Genomic DNA, 18,864 nt, shown 5'->3' with positions numbered 1-18,864 from the left:
GGCGTCCACAAAAATATGAAGCAGCACAATATTCAATATTGATCATAACAAGACATGGTCTTTGAGCAGTAAATCAGCATAATACAATGATTTCTAAAGGATCATGTGACACTGAAGACTGGAGTAATGATCCTGAAAATTCAGCTTTACATCAGGAATAAATTAAATTTTAAAATATATTAAAATCTTTCATATTTTTTTTAATTACAATAATATCTCACAATATTGCTGTTTTACTTTTTGTTTCATTAAATGCAGCCTTGGTGTGCAAATGAGAATTCTTTCAAAAACATTAATTAATTTATTATTATTATTTATTTATTGTGTGTTTGTCTGTCCAGAAAACCCATTACAATGTAATGGTGATAAACTGGCACATGCAATTCATGATATTCTAATGAAAAGCAAATGTTCAAAATTAGAATTAATGTTTCATCTGATTAATCCATTTTCTTGTATCTGGACACACATAGCACACATATACCACTGTTTCCTGAAAATTACCCCTGAAATAGCTCTTGTTTTTCAAACAGTACAACTAAGATGCTCGGGCACACAAAAACAGGGGCACAAATTTCCACAGCAGTTATCTTCATCACAATGGCTCCCAAGACACTACCAGAATAAGTCTGGTATCACGGCGGCACAAAACAGACAGAGTGACTTATTGGCTGTCACAGGAAAGGGCCTGTCAGGATGTGGCCTGCGTTTGTGTTGGAAAGTCTTGTTTTGTAAGATGCAAGTCTTCAGATTATTGATAAAGCTCTTCCTTGCACCAGTAAATATGGAAGGAGAAAATGGGTTGGACTGAACTTGTGCAAAAAGAGTTGAATTAAGAAGATTCAACTCGCCATTTACTTCAGTAGAGTTTGGTTTGAGCATAATTTCATCAGAATGTTGTTGCATTGTGTCAGTTATATATATATATATAATTGAGATTTCTATAGCTTTGTTGTAATCTTAAATGGATTTTTTCACGTAGATCATTGCAATGCATTATGAGATTGGCTTCTCTGCAAAGGATGCATGCAGTACTGCCTTAGAATTGGCCCAAAAGAAGGTTTCTTGAGATGTTCCTTTCTTTGAAACACCTTAAATGCCTTAAAATGCTGCTTTTAAATGAACAGAGCCAAAGAGTATTTCAATTTCAGTACAAGTTAAAGGAAAAATTCACACAAACATTCTAATTTGCTGTAAATTTACCCTCCCTCAGGCCATCCAAGATGTAGAAGAGTTTGTTTCTTCATGGGAACAGATTTGGAGAAATTTCATCACTTGCTCACCAGTGGATCCTCTGCAGTGAATGGGTGCCGTCAGAATAAGAGTCCAAACAGCTGATAAATACATCACAATAATCCACACGTAATCCACACAACTTCCATTATAAGAGCTAACCAAGATTTGTGGGGGTTTTTTCTAAAGAAAATGAGTGACGAGTTAAAATGAACTTTTGTGGTATGCCACAAATACTGCTGATTCAGCTTAACTTGTATTGAACCAAGAGTATTCCATAATCCCATTATCTTTGCAGATAGATGGTGGTGTTAACAGTTTTTTTTCTTCTGTTTACACTGATAAGAAATCATCTGTGCAGATTTATAAATTATGGATTAGGTCAGAAGCAGTGCTAGGAATATTGATCTTGGATTAAATCCTATCTTCTAACATAGTATAAAAAACTCTATGATCTTACTCAATATATTGCCAACAATCAGTCAATTCCAGAATATTTTTCTTAGTTCGTGAGTAGCATAATTCAACAGTGTGAGAGCGGCCTGTAGCCATTTATGGATGTTCAAATCAGCTTAATTGATCTTTGCTGAAGAAAATGCTAATCGTACTTCACGTGTCCTTTTACACATATGCCATATAGCGTTCAAACAGTTCACATGATGAATGTGGGGTTCACAGCAGCTGGAACACAATAAACCATTGTCCACAAAAATCAGACTCTTGCTTGCCATATGGTTTTGTAATCAATCTATACCAAAATGTGCTCTTAAGTGGCTACCCATTGTGCACAACATCAGTGTCTACTCATCCATCCTACTCACTGTCAGGACACACACACACACACACACACACACATGCGATCTCTGACACACAGATGTATGACATCATTGCCTCATTAGGACCCATTGTTCACTTCCAAACTCTAGAGAAACATGGCGTGTGCAAGGTCTTTGCTTTTCAAAGGCTTTTTTTTTATAACAAGTTCCTAAGAAACATTTAAAGGAGTAACACTCCCAAAAATGAAAATTGTTATTATTTGTGTTCTTTATGGAACAAATATTCCATAAAGTATATTTTTGTGATGTGAATGTGAAGAATGTAACATTAGTTGCAATTAATCAGAAGTAGAAACAGATCTTTTTTTCCATATTGTGATGTACATTAGAGTGAAACGGATTATCGAAAATGAAAAAATATAGGGCAGATCGCTTGGCTTCCTCACTAAGGAGAGAGGGTTTCAGGGACGGGAAGATAGGAGACGGTAGGGACATGAAGCAACAATGACAGGAAGAGCGTCCAGATCAAATAGTGATTAAGGCAAGAAAAACATTCCTCAAATAAACACTAAACACACTCCTTTAACACGCTCAAATGGCTGGGAAGAGTCCCACCGCATGCCCTCTCAATTAGACGGGGATTTAACTTTTTTGGGGTTGTGTAAGAGAGCAGGGCTATTAATTTGACACATTTACTTAGTACAATGAATTATGAAATTAAAACTGCAATAAAAATGGATTTAATGACCCATGTAAAGAGCATTTTGCAAGTCTGCAGTCAGCACAGCTCCAGCTGTGACAGCAAGACCACTCAGGTCAAACTAGGCCAAAAATAGACTGTTTCTCCACTGACACACATCAAATTTGGCACAACCTACTGCAGAGACTAAACGAATGCATTATTTCGACAAACAAAATGATCAAGTCTGCAGGCACACACCCAAAGACGTGCCTGTAAAGCTGTAAATAATCAAACGTGAGCGGTGAGGTCGACTAAGCGAGTTGTTGATCCCGGAGTCATCCTATCCCATGGGAGAAAACAACCCAATTCCTCTTCCTGCCCTCTGTCCACAGTAAAAGCATCTGTTTGACCTCTGACCCTGACCTGACAGAACCAACTTCCTGACCCACACGGACTACTGGATGTGTCCAGATGCTAATATCACACAGTTAAAGGAACAATTCAGTCAGTTATTATTTACTCGCTGAAGAATATTAATGCAGGTCTTCCGACCTAAAAGTTCAGGAAACACCATTAAAGCAGTCTATATTAGCATATAACATTCCTGAATGGCATTTTAATGCTTTTCGGAGATTTTTTTTCCGGACGGGTCTCTGTGGAAATTTGCAGTGGAAAGATTCTTCAAAATTGCTGCTTTTTGGTTCCACAAAAAAATAAGATCGCGACAAGGGTGATTTTTTTTCCCTTTTTTCGTTAACTGTTCACTCAAAAAAAGAAAAAACATAAAAAAAACATTTAGGCCTAAGATGTGTGTGTTTGAAATGCATATGAAATTTCCATCCATTTGGATTACATGGTTTTATCATAAACTAACAATCAATCAATCAGCATAAATCTGGTCATTCAGTTGAATGAACATGGTTAAAACTTGGCTAGCTGTGAAACAAACAAAATTAGTTGAATATTAGTATGGGATGATAATAAATATATAAACTGTGCACTTAAACACATTCAGTTCAGTACAACTACAGAAATCTAACCCGTTTCATTTATGCATGTCTGACAAAAATGCATCACATTAGGTGCATTAGTTTGCTCCTGTTAAAACTGTGTAAACCTAATGGATGGAAATTGTATATGCAGTTCAAAAGCATAAATCTTAAACTTATGCTTAAATATTTTTTAGTTTTTTTCTTTTAAAAATACAAAAACAGACAAATTCAGTCTCCTGAGGCAGATAATGGAAATGTACCTGCATCCCACTACAGTATGTCCTCTGCACTCGCTAACTAGTTTAAACGGCATAAGAACATCTGCATCCAGCGCAGCTCATTAACGCTTCATTTGGAGATCTGAGAGATCTCATTTCATTTCCAAACATGCGCACACACACATATAATCATGTAAACACAGTTGAAAACCTCATGATGTACGGTTTTATCCATGTTCTCCTATGTGATTGTGACTCCCAGTTTTGTGCCATGTGATCTCTCCTTCGATGCCAAATCCTGAGAGTGGGGAGGCAGATGTTTCTGCACAGTAAACATTCAGCGATCAGCACTGGCATCCCTCTTCCAGTGCTTTACAGGTAGGTGTCGTGTTCGGAGCTACTGAGACTCTGATTGGAGCCCTGCGGGGGCGTGTCTTCCTGCAGGTGCTGCGATTCGCTGGGCGCGAGGTTGTCGCTCTGTAATGCTGGGTCGCTGGGTAACAGATACGGATTAAGAGGTGGCGAGGTGTTTTTCGTGTCCGTTTTCTTCTCCAATTTGCTCTTTGCTTTTTTCCCTTTCTCTATCTTGCTCTCGGTGGTCTGCGGTACTTCGACGACGATCGTGGGGTTTTGTTTGAGGTCCTGGCGACTGGGCGGCTCAGCGGCCATGATGGCTTTGGCGCCGTGCATTCTGGGAGGGGATTTACAGTGTAGCTCTCCGTGGGTCTCCTTCCAGCGCCGGAGCTGAGAGAGATGTTCCTTCTCTATGTCTCGCTCAGACACCGCCAACTCACTGACCTGAAATGGTGAGGATGTATGTTTTTTAAGTCAATAGCAATAATAAATCTGTACAAAGTATATTTAATTCATTTAAGTGAGAATTTTTCAAAGGACTATTACTTGGCAAATCAAATTGTACTGTTTAATGCATGCATGTGCCAAAAGCAACCAGCAGGGGGAGTCACAGCCTATGTCTGGCTACTGCTGAGTACATACTGCACAGGAAATAATGTGTACTGCCTATTTCTATTAATAAGTATGTGAAGCAGCATGTAATACACAATCATAAACAATTCCTGTGGCAGTAGTGCTACACTGTTATTCAGTGTGTACCATCTCTCAGGAAAATATGGATATTTTACATTTTTAGTTTTACATTATTTTACATAATTAAAAGTAAGTACGTTTTAAGTTGAAGTACAGCTCATAGGTGTATGTGTGGGCGATACCTCTTGCACTAGGAAAGCCTCCTGCATGTATCGTGGCTCAATAGATCTGAGCAGCTCCATGGTCTCATACTGGCCCTGACACGCTTTCAGTTTCTCCTGAGATCCCAGCATGCACTTCAGCAGCACCAGACCCACACGGAAGATGATCTTCACTCCTGCAACACACACAGACATGCATGCCCATCAAACAAAGTAACATCTAAGACAGAAACATTTGCACTACTTGTATATCAGTAAGTTTCATAATAGAATGGCAATACTGCAAAACATGTGCATCCTACTTTTTATTTTAAAAATAATAATAATAATGATAAAGTATTAGTATTTTTTCTTAAATTTTTTAAAATTCTCTTAATTTTATTTTGAACATGTATTTTAATACATTATTCACTGAATTGGTTTAATGAATCGTTCATCGATCACCATCAAATAACATAATTTGAATTATATTTTTATTTTAAATTAAATAAAAAAAATTTAAAAAGTCCTTACTAGGACATCTTGATGTCCAAAAGTAAGCATGTTAAACATTTACACTTCTGCTTTGGCATCAAGTTGTTGCAGTCTGCAAGTAAATGTCACAAGTAGCAAGGTGTGAATCCAGTGAGCTGTAAACAGTTTTTTCATTGGTGGAGGGGTGCAGTATCAAGAAAGGGCAAAGTGCATATGGTATTGGATAGGCTTTAAGAGTGAGTCTCACCCTCACAGAAGAACATGTCCCACATGCGCAGGACAGACACCCAGGGCAGCGTCCTGGAGAAGGCACACATGAACCACTCAGTCATGTAGAGGATAGGGTCAATCTTGTATTTCTTCAGATGCCGGTGGGCCACCGGGGACACGCGCTTGAGCAGAGCAAACAAGATCTCGCCGTCTAACTGGATAGCCTCCTGTGAAGAGAGAGATGAGGAGGAAACAAAGAAAGATGACAAAGGGAAATCTGGCATGTACCACAGTGGATCCATTTCCCTATAACAACTTTTCATTTTAAAGAGATTCTCAAAATGTAAATTATATGTGGTGACTGAATTATTTTGCTGATAAGTTCCTATGATCTGACGCTCTTGCAAATACAAGTTATTTACATTGATGTGATAAAACAAATTTTGTGACGGCAACAATTCACAAGCTTAAAACAGGAATGGTAAGAGGAAACCCCCCAGGCAGAAGAGAGTTAGAACGAGTGATAAAGAGAGACAGCAAGATCCTGATGTTGGTTTAATTCTCTCCTTATCTACCACCCACTCTGCTCCTGAAGGTCAGACACAAAAGACCTCACATAAAGCTGGGATTGCACTGGATTCCTGTAGCAAATTAGCAAATTAATTATAATCATAAACCGAAAAACCATGTATAATTAAATATTCATTATTGGCCGATACAGACAATAGCAACCGATACTGATAAACAAAAAAGAATTCGAGATGGTACCAATACATTGTGCATCATTAACTCAACTGCAAAAAAAAACTCTGCATGCTGGAGCAAATAAACTGAAAAACTTTGCTGGGTTAGTGAACAGCGTTCAACGTGTGGGTTTCTGACAGAAACAGGAAGTTGTGCAGATTTGACGGACATTTTTTATGCACAAACTACACATTTTAATTCTGACATTCCTGATTGGAATATTTTCAGTAATTTGACTGCTTATTTTGTCATCATTTTGACAATAGATGAAGTGTTAAATGAGTGATCTTGACAGAAGCCATAAATTCCCAAATGAAATAGCTATTGTGCTGCATGAGTCTTGTTGAGACAGGGCACTTCAGCCGCACTTTAGCCTGGTTAATCAGTTCTGGATTAGACAGGATGTGAAGCACAAGAGGAGCAACCCTTGAACTCTGATCGCTCTACATCAGCAAATTTCCCACATCAACATGAGAGCATCAGCATCTCGTCATTGATCGATCGAGTGTTTCAGGGTGATTGATTGCTCTCGTGTGAATCTTTGGGTTGACAACATGCAGTGACAAGTGCTAAATGGAGGAGGACTGTATATTGTCTCCACTTACCAGGCCTGCGCTGTAGTATCCGGGCAGATACTTCTCACAGATCTGGACCAGACCCCAGAATGCATCCTGCCAGAGCATGGCCATAAAAGAGTAAAAGACCAGAATAGGGTATGAGTTTAACTTGCTACTGTACTCAAATAATTAAAACCACTGAAACTAATTTGCAACAGTTTGAACACTGTTTGGACTCTCATTCTGACGGCACCCATTCACTGCAGAGGATCCATTGGTGAGCAAGTGATGCAATGTTGCATTTCTCCAAATCTGTTCTGATGAAGAAACAAACTCACCTACATCTTGGATGGCCTGAGGGTGAATACATTTTCAGGAAATTTTAATTTCTCAGTGAACAATTCCTTTAACTATGCCATGTATTGCATTACATGATCTCATTCACAAATCATTTATACTCGGTGTTACACCTTGACAAAATATAATGCATTAAAACACATGACAAAGAACCAATTTCAGACACAACAAGAAATCTGCAAAGTTTATAACGCATTTTAACTTGGGTTACAAGTATGTGTGAAAATATACTGCATTATAACTCACATTATGAGTACATTTATAGTGCATTATACATAAAGGCTTCAAGTGTTACCAATAATTCTAGTGTTTTATTAATCACATATAAAACATCATAATAGGTAACTATATAAATCAATAAATAATTTATGAAATGCATTTAAAACTACAATGAGGGCCATCTGTCAGTGAGTGATCAGAGAGAAGCACAATAATGGACTGCAGACTGACCTCAGCAGGCATGTGCATGAGCAGCACTGCAGCTATAGGAGCTTGAGCCTGACAGTAACCCTCCTCTGGTCTGTGCAGTGTGTACGCCTTCAGCACCCGGAACAGATCCTGCTGCCTGCACACACACGACTGGATGATGTAACAGAAGTGATGGGGTTCAAAAGAAGAGGCCTGCAGGTTAAGGGAGGGCAGACTTACCCGTGGCCTCCTCGAGCTACGAACATCTCGTGGAATGGAAACTGTCTGTGGAGGTCTTTCTCGATCACATCCAGCCATTTAGGATCTCCAGGCTGACTGTCCAACTCCTGCCACATAAAGCCAAATCATGTTTATTTGTCTAACAGTTTATACAATACAGACTGTTGCAAAGCAGCTTCACATTAATGAAACATCATCATAAAACATTTCATGAATTATGAAATGAATTCAATTTCAGCTGTAAAGCAACTCTATAGAAGGCAATAGTGTGATTGTTCAGCTCAAATGCTGTTCTCATTTGATTGTTTCAGTGCAGTTAAATTAATAATATTACTGAATGTTATAGTCTTTTAAACCCAAAAACAGAATGATAACTGATTAGAGGTCTGAGTTTGCATAAAAATACATAACGCACACAAATACTGGGTAAGTGTCAATTTTAATTACACTGAAATGTTAAATATTGAATTAAATTTATATTGATTTAAAAAAAAAAAAAAAAAAACATCTCTATGCTTTGTCCACCACTTTGAACCTTGCATCATGGGATTTCGATCCCTGTAAAGGATATAAAAGTTAAGGATCATTAAGAAAGGTTAAGATTTTTTTTTAAGGTTTATAAAATAAGTATTTTATGCTCACTAAGGCTGCATTTATTTGATCAAAGTATGGTGAAAACAATAATATTGTGAAATATTACAATTTAAAATAACTTTTCTATCATAACAGATTAAAAAATGTGACTAAAGCCTGAATTTTCAGCATCATTACTTCAGTGTCACATGATCCTTCAGAAATCATTTCTTACCATTATCAGTGTTGAAAACAGCTGTGCTGCTTTATATTTTGGCTGCCTTAAAATTTGGATAAAAATATGGTGTCTTAAGGTGGCATAATCAAATTGTTTTGGAACAGAGCCATGCCGCTTTCAAAGGTTCAAGTGGACAAACCTGAAATTTGCCCTGATTCTGTTCTTTCTTCACTTTCCCACCAGAGAGATAAAGCCACGCACGACCTCTGAGTGATGGAGGGATGCCCTTCTGACAGCGCAACTTTACCTTCAGAGAGATGGAGAGAGACACTGAGCTTGTACACTTGCATATTAGGATGAACTATGACCTTTTGTCTTAATACAAATATTATTCATTTGAGCACTTGCATTCACAAACTCAGTTTATACTTTTTTGTGAGTGACACAAACCACCATCAATCCCAGAGCACTCTAGAGACATTCAGAGTTCATTTAGAGTGCTTGCATAATTCACTAGTACTCGAGAAATAAAGACATGAAAGTGTATTTAATTTCTATTTGCTTAATTGGATGGTAAAATGTGACCGGCCGTGTCGAGCAAAATTACAGTAATTATGCATGAGCTGCTGATGTGGCATCCAGCTGCTGTTAACTTGAGAAATGACTAACCCTGTATTTTGTCTGGAAGGCTTGTCACTGGAGATAAATTCAGAACCAAGAAATCCATAAACGAGAATTATAAAAGTAAATAATATTTAACATTATTGTAGAGACAACATTTATGACAAATGTGTTTTTTTAAATGGATGATATCCAAAGCACATGGGTGGCCAAAGGTCAATATAAATAATACAATAAGGAGTTCTGTGGGCGGATATTTCATGTGGGTCTGGTCATAAGTTTAAAAGGTTTGTGACTTTGGAAGCACACAATGTGTGATGTGCAGTCAAATTCCTAAGATAACATCATGTTGTTGAGCATTTTATGTATGTTACAGCATTCTCTAAAGAATCGGAGCTATTCGAGAACATAAATAAAACCTGTGGACACAGGTCTGTTTGTCAGAGACCAACCTTCTTGTGTTTTTTGGCCATCCACTTGTCCCAGCTGTTGAGCATATCCAGCCATTTGGCTTCTCTCTGCCGGAGCACGTCTGGAGGAATATTATCACTGCATTGAGTGAGAACAAAAAGAGATTAGATCATTTATCTGATATAATATGCATGCAAGCACACCCACACCTACAAAATCACACATGTTAGCAAATACAGGGTTGGGAACTGAGAGCTGGTTCTTGTTCAGAACAGACGTTCAACACATTCTGTTCTGTTAATGGCAATGGTGCATTTGTCATTCAGACAGTGTTTTCTGCAACGCTATTTAGTAACAGCATGGTTGTTACTGAACAGACAATGATGATTAAATCAGTAAATGGTTACTTTCATCGGGTCCCTGATATGAAACGAGAAAACTGTTACTGTGTTATGTGTAGTTAAATATTCAAATCTTAAAGGGGACATTGGATGCCCATTTTCCACAAGTTGGTATGATTCTCTAGGGTCTTCATAAAATGCTTTGGTACTTTGGTTAAAATTCCTCAATGGTCATGAAAAACAACACCCTTTTTACCTCGTCAAAAACAGCTGTTCACAGCGACCCGTTTCGGTGCATGTCTCTTTAAATGCTAATGAGCTCTGCTCACCCCACCCTTCTCTGCCGTTTTTTTGTGTATTCAGTGGCACATTACCATCTAAAATAAAACTAATCCACCGAGTCCTCAGTGGCTCTGATGTCGGGAGAAAATGAAGACTCATGTTCACTTTTACATCCTACTACAAAACACCTGCTTTGCTTACGAGACATTGATGTGGCTACAGCTGCTCGAGCGCCGAGAAAATGGCAGACAGCGTACAACTGGCTGAGGGCGGAGATATGCTAATACGGGGCAGTCCGTCAATGGCCGTGGGCGGGGCCTGAGCATTATGACATCATACTGCTCAGAAAATCAAAACGGCTTGATAATTGAGACCATTTAGGTTTTTGAGGAATTAAAAAAAAAAAAGGAGTGAATGGATTTTTATCATTGTAGGGTGGTTGTGTCAACACACTAAGACATTTTATAGATGTACAGAAATGATCTGGGAACAGATTTAAAAAAAACATTATTGGAATCTGTAAAAATTGGATAAAAAAAATGACATTTTCTTTTGATTCTCATCCCTATACATTTAGAAGCTCATCTTTATAAACTCCCTATCCCTATAGGCTATATTAACAAACTCACCCCATGTTATTTACAAACTCACCCTATTTATTAAGGGGGCATTTACATGATACCATTTTCAACTAAAAACAGAAATTGTATGCACTTTGGCTGCTCATTTACACATCAAAGGCATTTTGGGGGCCTGAAAATGCAAACTTTTCAAGTCGGTGACGTCATACGAATGCGTTCTGTGTGTTCATTCTATAGGTATGTGTGCGTGCGCAGACGCATAGTGTTTCTTTTCAAGTGACATCGCCATCTACTGTCCTGGCATGAATAATACAGTGCTTTTTTAGACGTTTTCACGGGTCAGTGTGAACGGGGATCATTTTGACAATGCTGTCGTCTGTACGCAAAACATTTTTTTTTAAAAACGCAAAGGAAAAACTTTGACGTTTTTAGTAACATCGTTGTCATGTAAACATACCCTTAGAAATGTATCCCTATATATTAACAAACTCATCCCTTTTTGCAATCTCATCCCTATTTAGTAACAAACTTATTTCAAATATTTACGAATTCCTTCCTATTTATTTACAAATCAGTCCTTACATATTTACATACTCATCCCTATTAATTTATAAACTCACACCTATTTATTTACAAATAAACCCTTATATACATACTATTTACAAACTCATCCATATATGTTTAGAAACTCATCCTTATACATGAAGAAGCTTGATATCTCTTGACCTGATATGTCCACAACAACAGCAAGGCACTGTTTGAAAAGCATAATGTGGGTGTCAAATTATCTCAATTGAAACGGAGTACTGTGGGTGTCATCATATGTTCACAGAAAGATCTTCTGAGGGAAATCCAAAACACAAGCTGCTTCCCACTGCAGTAGAAAAAACACCCTTTTTCAACTATTACCATCATGTTTAGCAACTTAGCAGCAATGCCTTCAAATGTATTACTAGGCTGCACAACCATAAAAAGTGATGTTAATGTGGGATGACTGTTTATAAGAACAATTTGGACAGTCAGAGCGGGGAAGATCTCTGGGGAAAGCAGTGTTTCTGGGAATCTTTCTTTACTTGTGTTCTGTCTGATTAAGTGACCCCAGCGCCTCGACTTGAAATGCTGTTTATTATATCCAGCTGACAGACACACCCTTAACATGTGATTGAGTGCATTTATATCAGATTACCAAAAAAAAACAGGAAAAGAATACAATACAGAGACTTACAGTAATCTTTTTTTTTTTTTTTTAAAGACAGAGGTTACATTTCTTCAAAAGACATGAGTGCTTGTGCAACACCTGCCACTACAATTAGAGTTGGAGTTTGTTTGAATAACTTAACCTCAATAAGAGCATTAAAAACAGCACTTCTAATGGCTTTGGTCCTGCTTCTGTGTTTTATAACCGCAGTGATCGGTGGGAGGTGGACTGACTCATGTCAGAGGAGTCAAATTAACATATTAAACACTGAAGAACATTTTAACAGTGCCTTTCTTCCAAAAAAAATGGGACAAGATGAGCATACAATGAACACAGATTACATGATTATTACTCAATGGCATGATGCAGATTTTTTTTATGGATTTGTTATTTTATTCAAAAATAAATTAGAAAGGTATTTTGGTTATTTTTTGTTATTTCTTAGAAATAAAATTGCTTATTAATATTAAAAAAACACTTTTGTCGGCCATATCAAAGTCATGTGGTGCGACCAATATGCAGAAAAATCTATTGCTTTGAAAAACATAAAAGAGAAAATTATATCATAGAGAGGTTACATACAGACCCTTATGGCTGTGTGCTTTTGTCTTTTAAGATAATTTGATATTTTTATGGCAAGGTACAGTTACAAAATGTCATGTGGTGCAACTCTTTAAAAGCTTGATATTTAAGAATTCAGAATCAGAATATTTGTAAATACTACTTTTTACCTTGCAATATATTTTAAATGTTTTTGAAAATAATGCTTAAAATGTGCACACAAGAATTCAAAGTGTAAAGGAAATATGTTTATACATTTTGTTTGATGGTTACACAAAATGACACTTTTACAGTTGAAAGGGTAATAAAAGTTTTTCAAAATATGGAACTAAAAAAAAAAAAAAAAAGTACATTTCTAAGAATGTGGCACAGATTTTGAAACATTTTTTTCTTTTCTTTATTGTGGACACTTATTTGTCGCTTATGATGGAGGAAATGCATGTTATGATGATGATGGATGAAAAGCATGTTATGAAAGTCCATCCCCGAGATACAAAGGGATCCAATAATCCCCTGGCAAAATGTCAGTGACAGGACAGGCTGCATAAACCCTGATGGCTCATGCAGACGCTCGGTCTTGAAATGGAAAGCAAATATACTCACACACGTGCAGTGTACACACAGATTACGAAGTCCAGATTGGATTATCGTCACCGATCAGATTACAGATGATTGCGGTTGTTTAGATCTATGGAACAGAATTAGGGCCTGCCGCTTGCCTGTTTACTTTTCCCGTGTACACAGGTTGAGCTAATTATGTTACGCTGAAAACACAGAGACAGTTGAATGGAGTGTTGAATGGAGATTGGAGGACGGGCTTATGAAGAACAAGAGGAACTGTCTCATGGAAAGGGTTGAGCATGTGCCCTTTGACCCTTCAAGTATCATAAGTACTCAGAAAGTGTTTCCTTTCACCCTATAGACACGTTCTTCAGACCAGTTAGTAGAGGAGGAAAACAGGAATCACATGAATGTCAAAAAATATCCCTTTGCTCTCTTTACTTGTCCTTTCCCTTCCTGGTGCTTGCTAACACATAAGGCTAAAACGACAAGCAGACAGACAGACAAACTCTGGCAAAATAAGAACTCAAAGTGTTAATGTTAATATATTACATGGATAGTTCGGGCCAGACTATTTTCTGATTGGATGAATCACATTCTGTGCGAGAAAACCATCACACACAAAAATATATATATTTATGGCCACAGGTTCCAATTAATCATGCGATAACATACAAACTCTTTTGGAGAGGGTTTTGATTTCACAGCGGGCCACACTCAGCTGTCAATACAGCAAAGCAATGCTGAACTCCTCAGTGAGTGTAACTACCGTAATTTGACTTGCGAGATGAAAAACTACTTCTGTTGCTCTGTATGTCGCGGCACAGCTGAAGAGCGAAAGCAAATTCCTGTCATCTTTTCTCTCGCTCAAAAGTCAAAAAATGAAAAACTCCTCTCAGAGCACATCAGAACAAACACAGATGAAGCTCTGTTATGTGCATGCCAAAAGAGATCTGGTGCACTAAAACACTCCCCAGAGGCTTGGCACTTGGTTTCATCTCCTAGGCAGTAGTAACAAATGGAGGGAAACAAAAGCCAAACAGTGAAATGTAAATGATTCTCCATAGAGAAGTGCAATTGTCAATTGTGCAGACACACTGTCCTCGTAGCATGAGCACAGCCCTCTTTCTCAAACAGACTTTAATCGCATTAAGTATTAACGATATTTTTGTCATGAGGATCCATAGTAATCATAGAATCCTCAAAGACCTCTTTTATACAATATTTGTTGGGAAAGAGAGAGCGATGTGTGTGAGAAAAATGCCATTTTCCAGTAAAAAAGGACTTTTTTTCAAGAGACAAAGCCAGAACTAATGCAATCCATTTCTTAAAGTCAGGCCAAGAATGGAGTATCAGCAGATTTCTGAGGAATGGATTTTAACATGTAAAAAAAAATAATAATAATAAAAAAAAAAGAAGTTGAGAGTATTATACTTAAAGAAAAAAAAAACCTTGGGGAAACGTTTGGGGTCAGTAAGATTTTTTTCATGTTTTTGAAAAGTCTCATATTACTCACCAAAGCTGCATTTATTTGATCAAAAATCCAATAATAATAAAAAAAAAAGAAGTTGAGAGTATTATACTTAAAGAAAAAAAAACCTTGGGGAAACGTTTGGGGTCAGTAAGATTTTTTTCATGTTTTTGAAAAGTCTCATATTACTCACCAAAGCTGCATTTATTTGATCAAAAATCCAAAAAAAAGCAGCAATACTGTGAAATATTATTACACTTAAAAATAACTTTTTTTATTTCGATATATATTAACATGTAATTTATTCCAATGACGCAAAGCTGAATTTTCAGCATCATTACTCCAGTCTTCAGTGTCACATGATCCTTCAGAAAACATTCTAATATGCTGATTTGTTGCTCAAGGAACATTTATTATTATTATCAATGCTTAATATTTATCAGGATTCACTGATAAACAGACAAAACAGGAAGAATAGAATATAAATGTCTTTACTGTCGCTTTTGATCAATATAATGCAACCCTGCTAAATAGTATTACTTAAAACAAAAAAAACAACTGAAGGCATTTCATAAGAAGCTGTGTATTCTGATAAAATATTTTTCCAAGCAATATGCAAATCGTAAGTATCTCATTATATTATACAAGATGTGTTACCTGCCAAAAAACTACATAAGCGTATGCGAGGATCAGCAGAAGATCAGCAGAAGACATTTTGGAGTTTCTGTGTGGGCCGCTAATACTCATCAGAGCAGGGGTCTCCAAACTCGGTCCTGGAGGGCAGGTGTCCTACAGAGTTTAGCTCCAACCCTAATTAAACACACCTGAACCAGCTAATCAAGCTCTTACTAGGCATAGAAACTTCCAGTCAGGTGTGTTGAGGCAAGTTGGAGCTAAACTCTGCAGGACACCGGCCCTCCAGGACCGAGTTTGGACAGCCCTGCATCAGAGTTTAAAACAGACTGTATGTCTGACAGATGATTTGAACTGTTTATTTTATCAGCAATTAAAACCATTTAGATGCCTGACCGCCACACTACTGCTTGTCGAATGAACTGAATGAGTCACTGAGCAGTTTCATTTCAAAACTGAAAACACTTGCAGCGAGGTTCTGCCAAAACAAATCAATGAGCAATTCTGAGTGCTAAAGGGAGTTCACAGCATGAGGGGAAACTCCTGCATGACTCTCAATGAGAGACTGAAAAGAAACGTTCTGTTGTACAGGGAATAAGAGACATTCTTCATGAGAACTGTAGAGGACAGATGCGCCTTTCTGCTATTAATTCAACAGCAGATTAATCTGATCAGTGAATGGTTGCTTGGCCAAACTGAACTGCATTGTCCAGAGTCATTAGAGACACTCATGTAAGTCAACGCAAAACAGACAAGTGTTTGTAATAGCTGCAGAAGAGGAGGATGCTGGCAATTTACTGGATCATCTAGAGGAAAAAAATGAATTTGGCATGAAAAAATGAATTTGCACAATACATCCAGTCCTGAGGCTAACACACTACATCTCAAAAATAAGACCTTTTAAAGGAATGAATACTTCAGCAAGGATGCATTAAATTGATCAAAAGTAATAGTAAAGACATTCATAATGTTACAAAAGATATTTCTTCTATTTCTTATAAATGATTTACTTTCAAACTTTCTATTCTTCAAAGAATTCTGAAAAAAGTACTCCAATTTCCACAAAAACATGAAGCAGCACAACTGTTTTCAACATTGATAATAATCAGAAATGTTTGGTGCGCAGCAAATCAGCATGTTAGAATGATTTCTGAAGGATCAACATTCAGCTCTGCCAACAGGGATAAAATAAATGTTAAAATATATTAACATAGAAAACAATTACTTTATAATATTTCACAATATTAATATTTTACTGTATTTTTGATCAAATAAATGCAGCCTTTGGTGAGCATAAAAGACTTCTTTCAAAAACATGAATAAAACCTTATGGTAATTTATTTATTCCTGTCCAGATCTTTGTATGGAAACATATTTCGCTTTATGAATTAAAAAAAAAACACATTAACTGTTACTTACTAATCCAGTTCTTATGATTATACTGATTTACTCAAATTTGACTTCACTACATTTCTACAAATCCCAGAAAAAGGCAAGCAAATGATGGCACACACACAAACACCGCTTATAATATTACACAACATCCGTTCTTAAATGGATGGAGGAATGTGAGCCGACCAAGCACTTCTCAAAGCTGGTCATATTAGAAGAACTCAGCAAGAGCAACCACTGGGGACTTCAGTGGTGTTATAGACCTGTCAACTCATCTGTGCTCGCATGGACCAGGATGAAGACTGTCCTCAAAAACAATTCAGAGTCCACTTAATGAAGGCACTCATGAAGGTGTGAAAATGTCGCACTAACTCCAATAAAGCAAAACAAAAAACATCAGTGTGCTTCACAGTAACTTTCATGAGCAAGTCATTACATAATGCTTAATCAGTAGCTCAAGGGCTTTTGAATGTGTATGCAAAAGTTTCACATTTATTTATAACTTGTTCATGATGAGTATTGCATAATGCAATAAGATCTGGAAGTTATTATAAAGAGTTACAAACACATTCATAGCTATTCTATTATCTGTTTCTATAGTATAAAAAGTTATTAATGGTTTAACGTCTTTCTTTGACATCCATAAATGTAACTGCCACTTACTTTTCTCCTGTGCTTTGTTGAGCTCCTCCTATGAATCCGTACTTGTCTGTCTGGGTCTCCGTGTTGGCGAAGCCGTTGAGCTCAGAGTCCGAGCCCAGAGAAGAGCTCTCGTGCCCGGCCAGACTCTCCACCGCGCCCCGCTGACTCCTGCGGTCCTTCCACTGCACTCCGTTACCCGACTGAAGCTTAGCCATGCTGAATAAGAGCCCCAAACACGATGAATTCCCTTGCTTGTGGCCCCAGCAAGATTAAAGTGTGTTTTGACACACAGATAGTGGATTTCCTCTTGCCGACCGCCTCAAACTATCGACACGCTGAGATTTGAGCCTCACAACCTCCAGTGATACTAACAAAACCCCATACCTGATGATAACGACATTAAAGTGAAGTAAAACTGAGGTTTATATGACCCTGACAGGCCATTGTGGATGTTTACTAGCTACATTTATAAATGAGAATTTCACAGAAATCACATAAAGACACATGATAATTGAATGCTTTATTAGCTTAGCCGAATAATAATATCATCCCTCTATCTTAAGAAATCACTAGCGCTTGCTTGGTTCTTTATGATAGATCAAACTAAATGAAACTCGACTGATTGTTGGTCTTCTGCCAAACAAACCACAATCGGAAGAGTTATAAGCTAACACGCTAACCCGACGTAAAAAGCACATAATAATATCATCCCTCTATCTTAAGAAATCACTAGCGCTTGCTTGCTTGGTTCTTTATGATAGATCAAACTAAATGAAACTCGACTGATTGTTGGTCTTCTGCCAAACAAACCACAATCGGAAGAGTTATAAGCTAACACGCTAACCCGACGTCAAAAGCACAGCTTGACAACTCTCCGTATAAACGAATAAAACTCGGACTCACTGTGCTGTAAAGTCAGCGTTTGTGTAATGTTTATGACGGCAGCGTTTTAATCTTATTTCAGATAATCCGTGTTTACGAGCGTTTGTTTGTGACTGACTGACTGACTGACTGACTGGCTCAGTGGCTCGTGCTAAATTCGCAGCCGCGAGCTCTAAGGAGGCGTGGCTGATTATGCGCAGTACAGCGCCTGTCTACAATGCATTATTAATTACATCACCTTCAGATTGCAAAGCACAACAAACACAATTTTTACCAATAAGAGTATAAAGTTTTTGCAATTTTGTGTTATTTATAGTTTTATATTTTTATGGCGTATTACATTTACCTACTTTAATTAAATTATTAAATAATAATAAGTGTAACAATCATTATTATTATTATTTATTTATTTATTTAATAATTATTTAAATTATTTTA

At 37.3% G+C, this 18,864-nt stretch overlaps 1 protein-coding gene across 2 annotated transcripts; it reads right to left on the bottom strand.

Annotated features, from left to right (window-relative positions):
* Positions 1–3,524: 3,524 nt before the first annotated feature.
* On the bottom strand, positions 3,525–18,565 carry LOC107595533 (TBC1 domain family member 10A-like). 2 transcript variants are annotated; one of them, XM_016285956.1, is made up of 10 exons: positions 18,448–18,565; positions 17,566–17,928; positions 9,924–10,020; positions 9,050–9,157; positions 8,100–8,206; positions 7,902–8,016; positions 7,143–7,208; positions 5,831–6,020; positions 5,131–5,285; positions 3,525–4,699 (listed from the first exon to the last, which is right to left on the bottom strand). In XM_016285956.1, the coding sequence occupies exons 2-10, from the start codon at positions 17,757–17,759 to the stop codon at positions 4,274–4,276; spliced, it is 1,458 nt and encodes a 485-aa protein (XP_016141442.1). In that variant the 5' UTR covers positions 17,760–17,928; positions 18,448–18,565; the 3' UTR covers positions 3,525–4,273. The 2 variants fall into 2 exon arrangements, with proteins under 2 accessions (XP_016141442.1, XP_016141443.1); XM_016285957.1 differs by having other exon boundaries at positions 17,566–17,760.
* Between the last annotated feature and the right edge of the window lie 299 nt (positions 18,566–18,864).

Source organism: Sinocyclocheilus grahami, unplaced genomic scaffold (assembly GCF_001515645.1).
Source record: "Sinocyclocheilus grahami isolate Dianchi unplaced genomic scaffold, SAMN03320097.WGS_v1.1 scaffold204.1, whole genome shotgun sequence".
NCBI classification, from domain to species: Eukaryota; Metazoa; Chordata; class Actinopteri; order Cypriniformes; family Cyprinidae; genus Sinocyclocheilus; species Sinocyclocheilus grahami.
Note: the sequence above shows the minus strand (reverse complement) of the source record. Positions and strands in the feature narration are given on the sequence as shown.

What these genes read in the sequence shown, in the direction of transcription:
- LOC107595533 (XM_016285956.1), bottom strand. Translation starts at nt 17,759, where the DNA reads ATGGCTAAGCTTCAGTCGGGTAACGGAGTGCAGTGGAAGGACCGCAGG. An exon ending in GTAGCTCGAGGAGGCCACGG is followed by an intron (nt 8,017 to 8,099) that starts GTAAGTCTGCCC and finishes GTGTGTGTGCAG; the next exon opens with GCAGCAGGATCTGTTCCGGG. An exon ending in GATACTACAGCGCAGGCCTG is followed by an intron (nt 6,021 to 7,142) that starts GTAAGTGGAGAC and finishes CTCTCTTCACAG; the next exon opens with GAGGCTATCCAGTTAGACGG.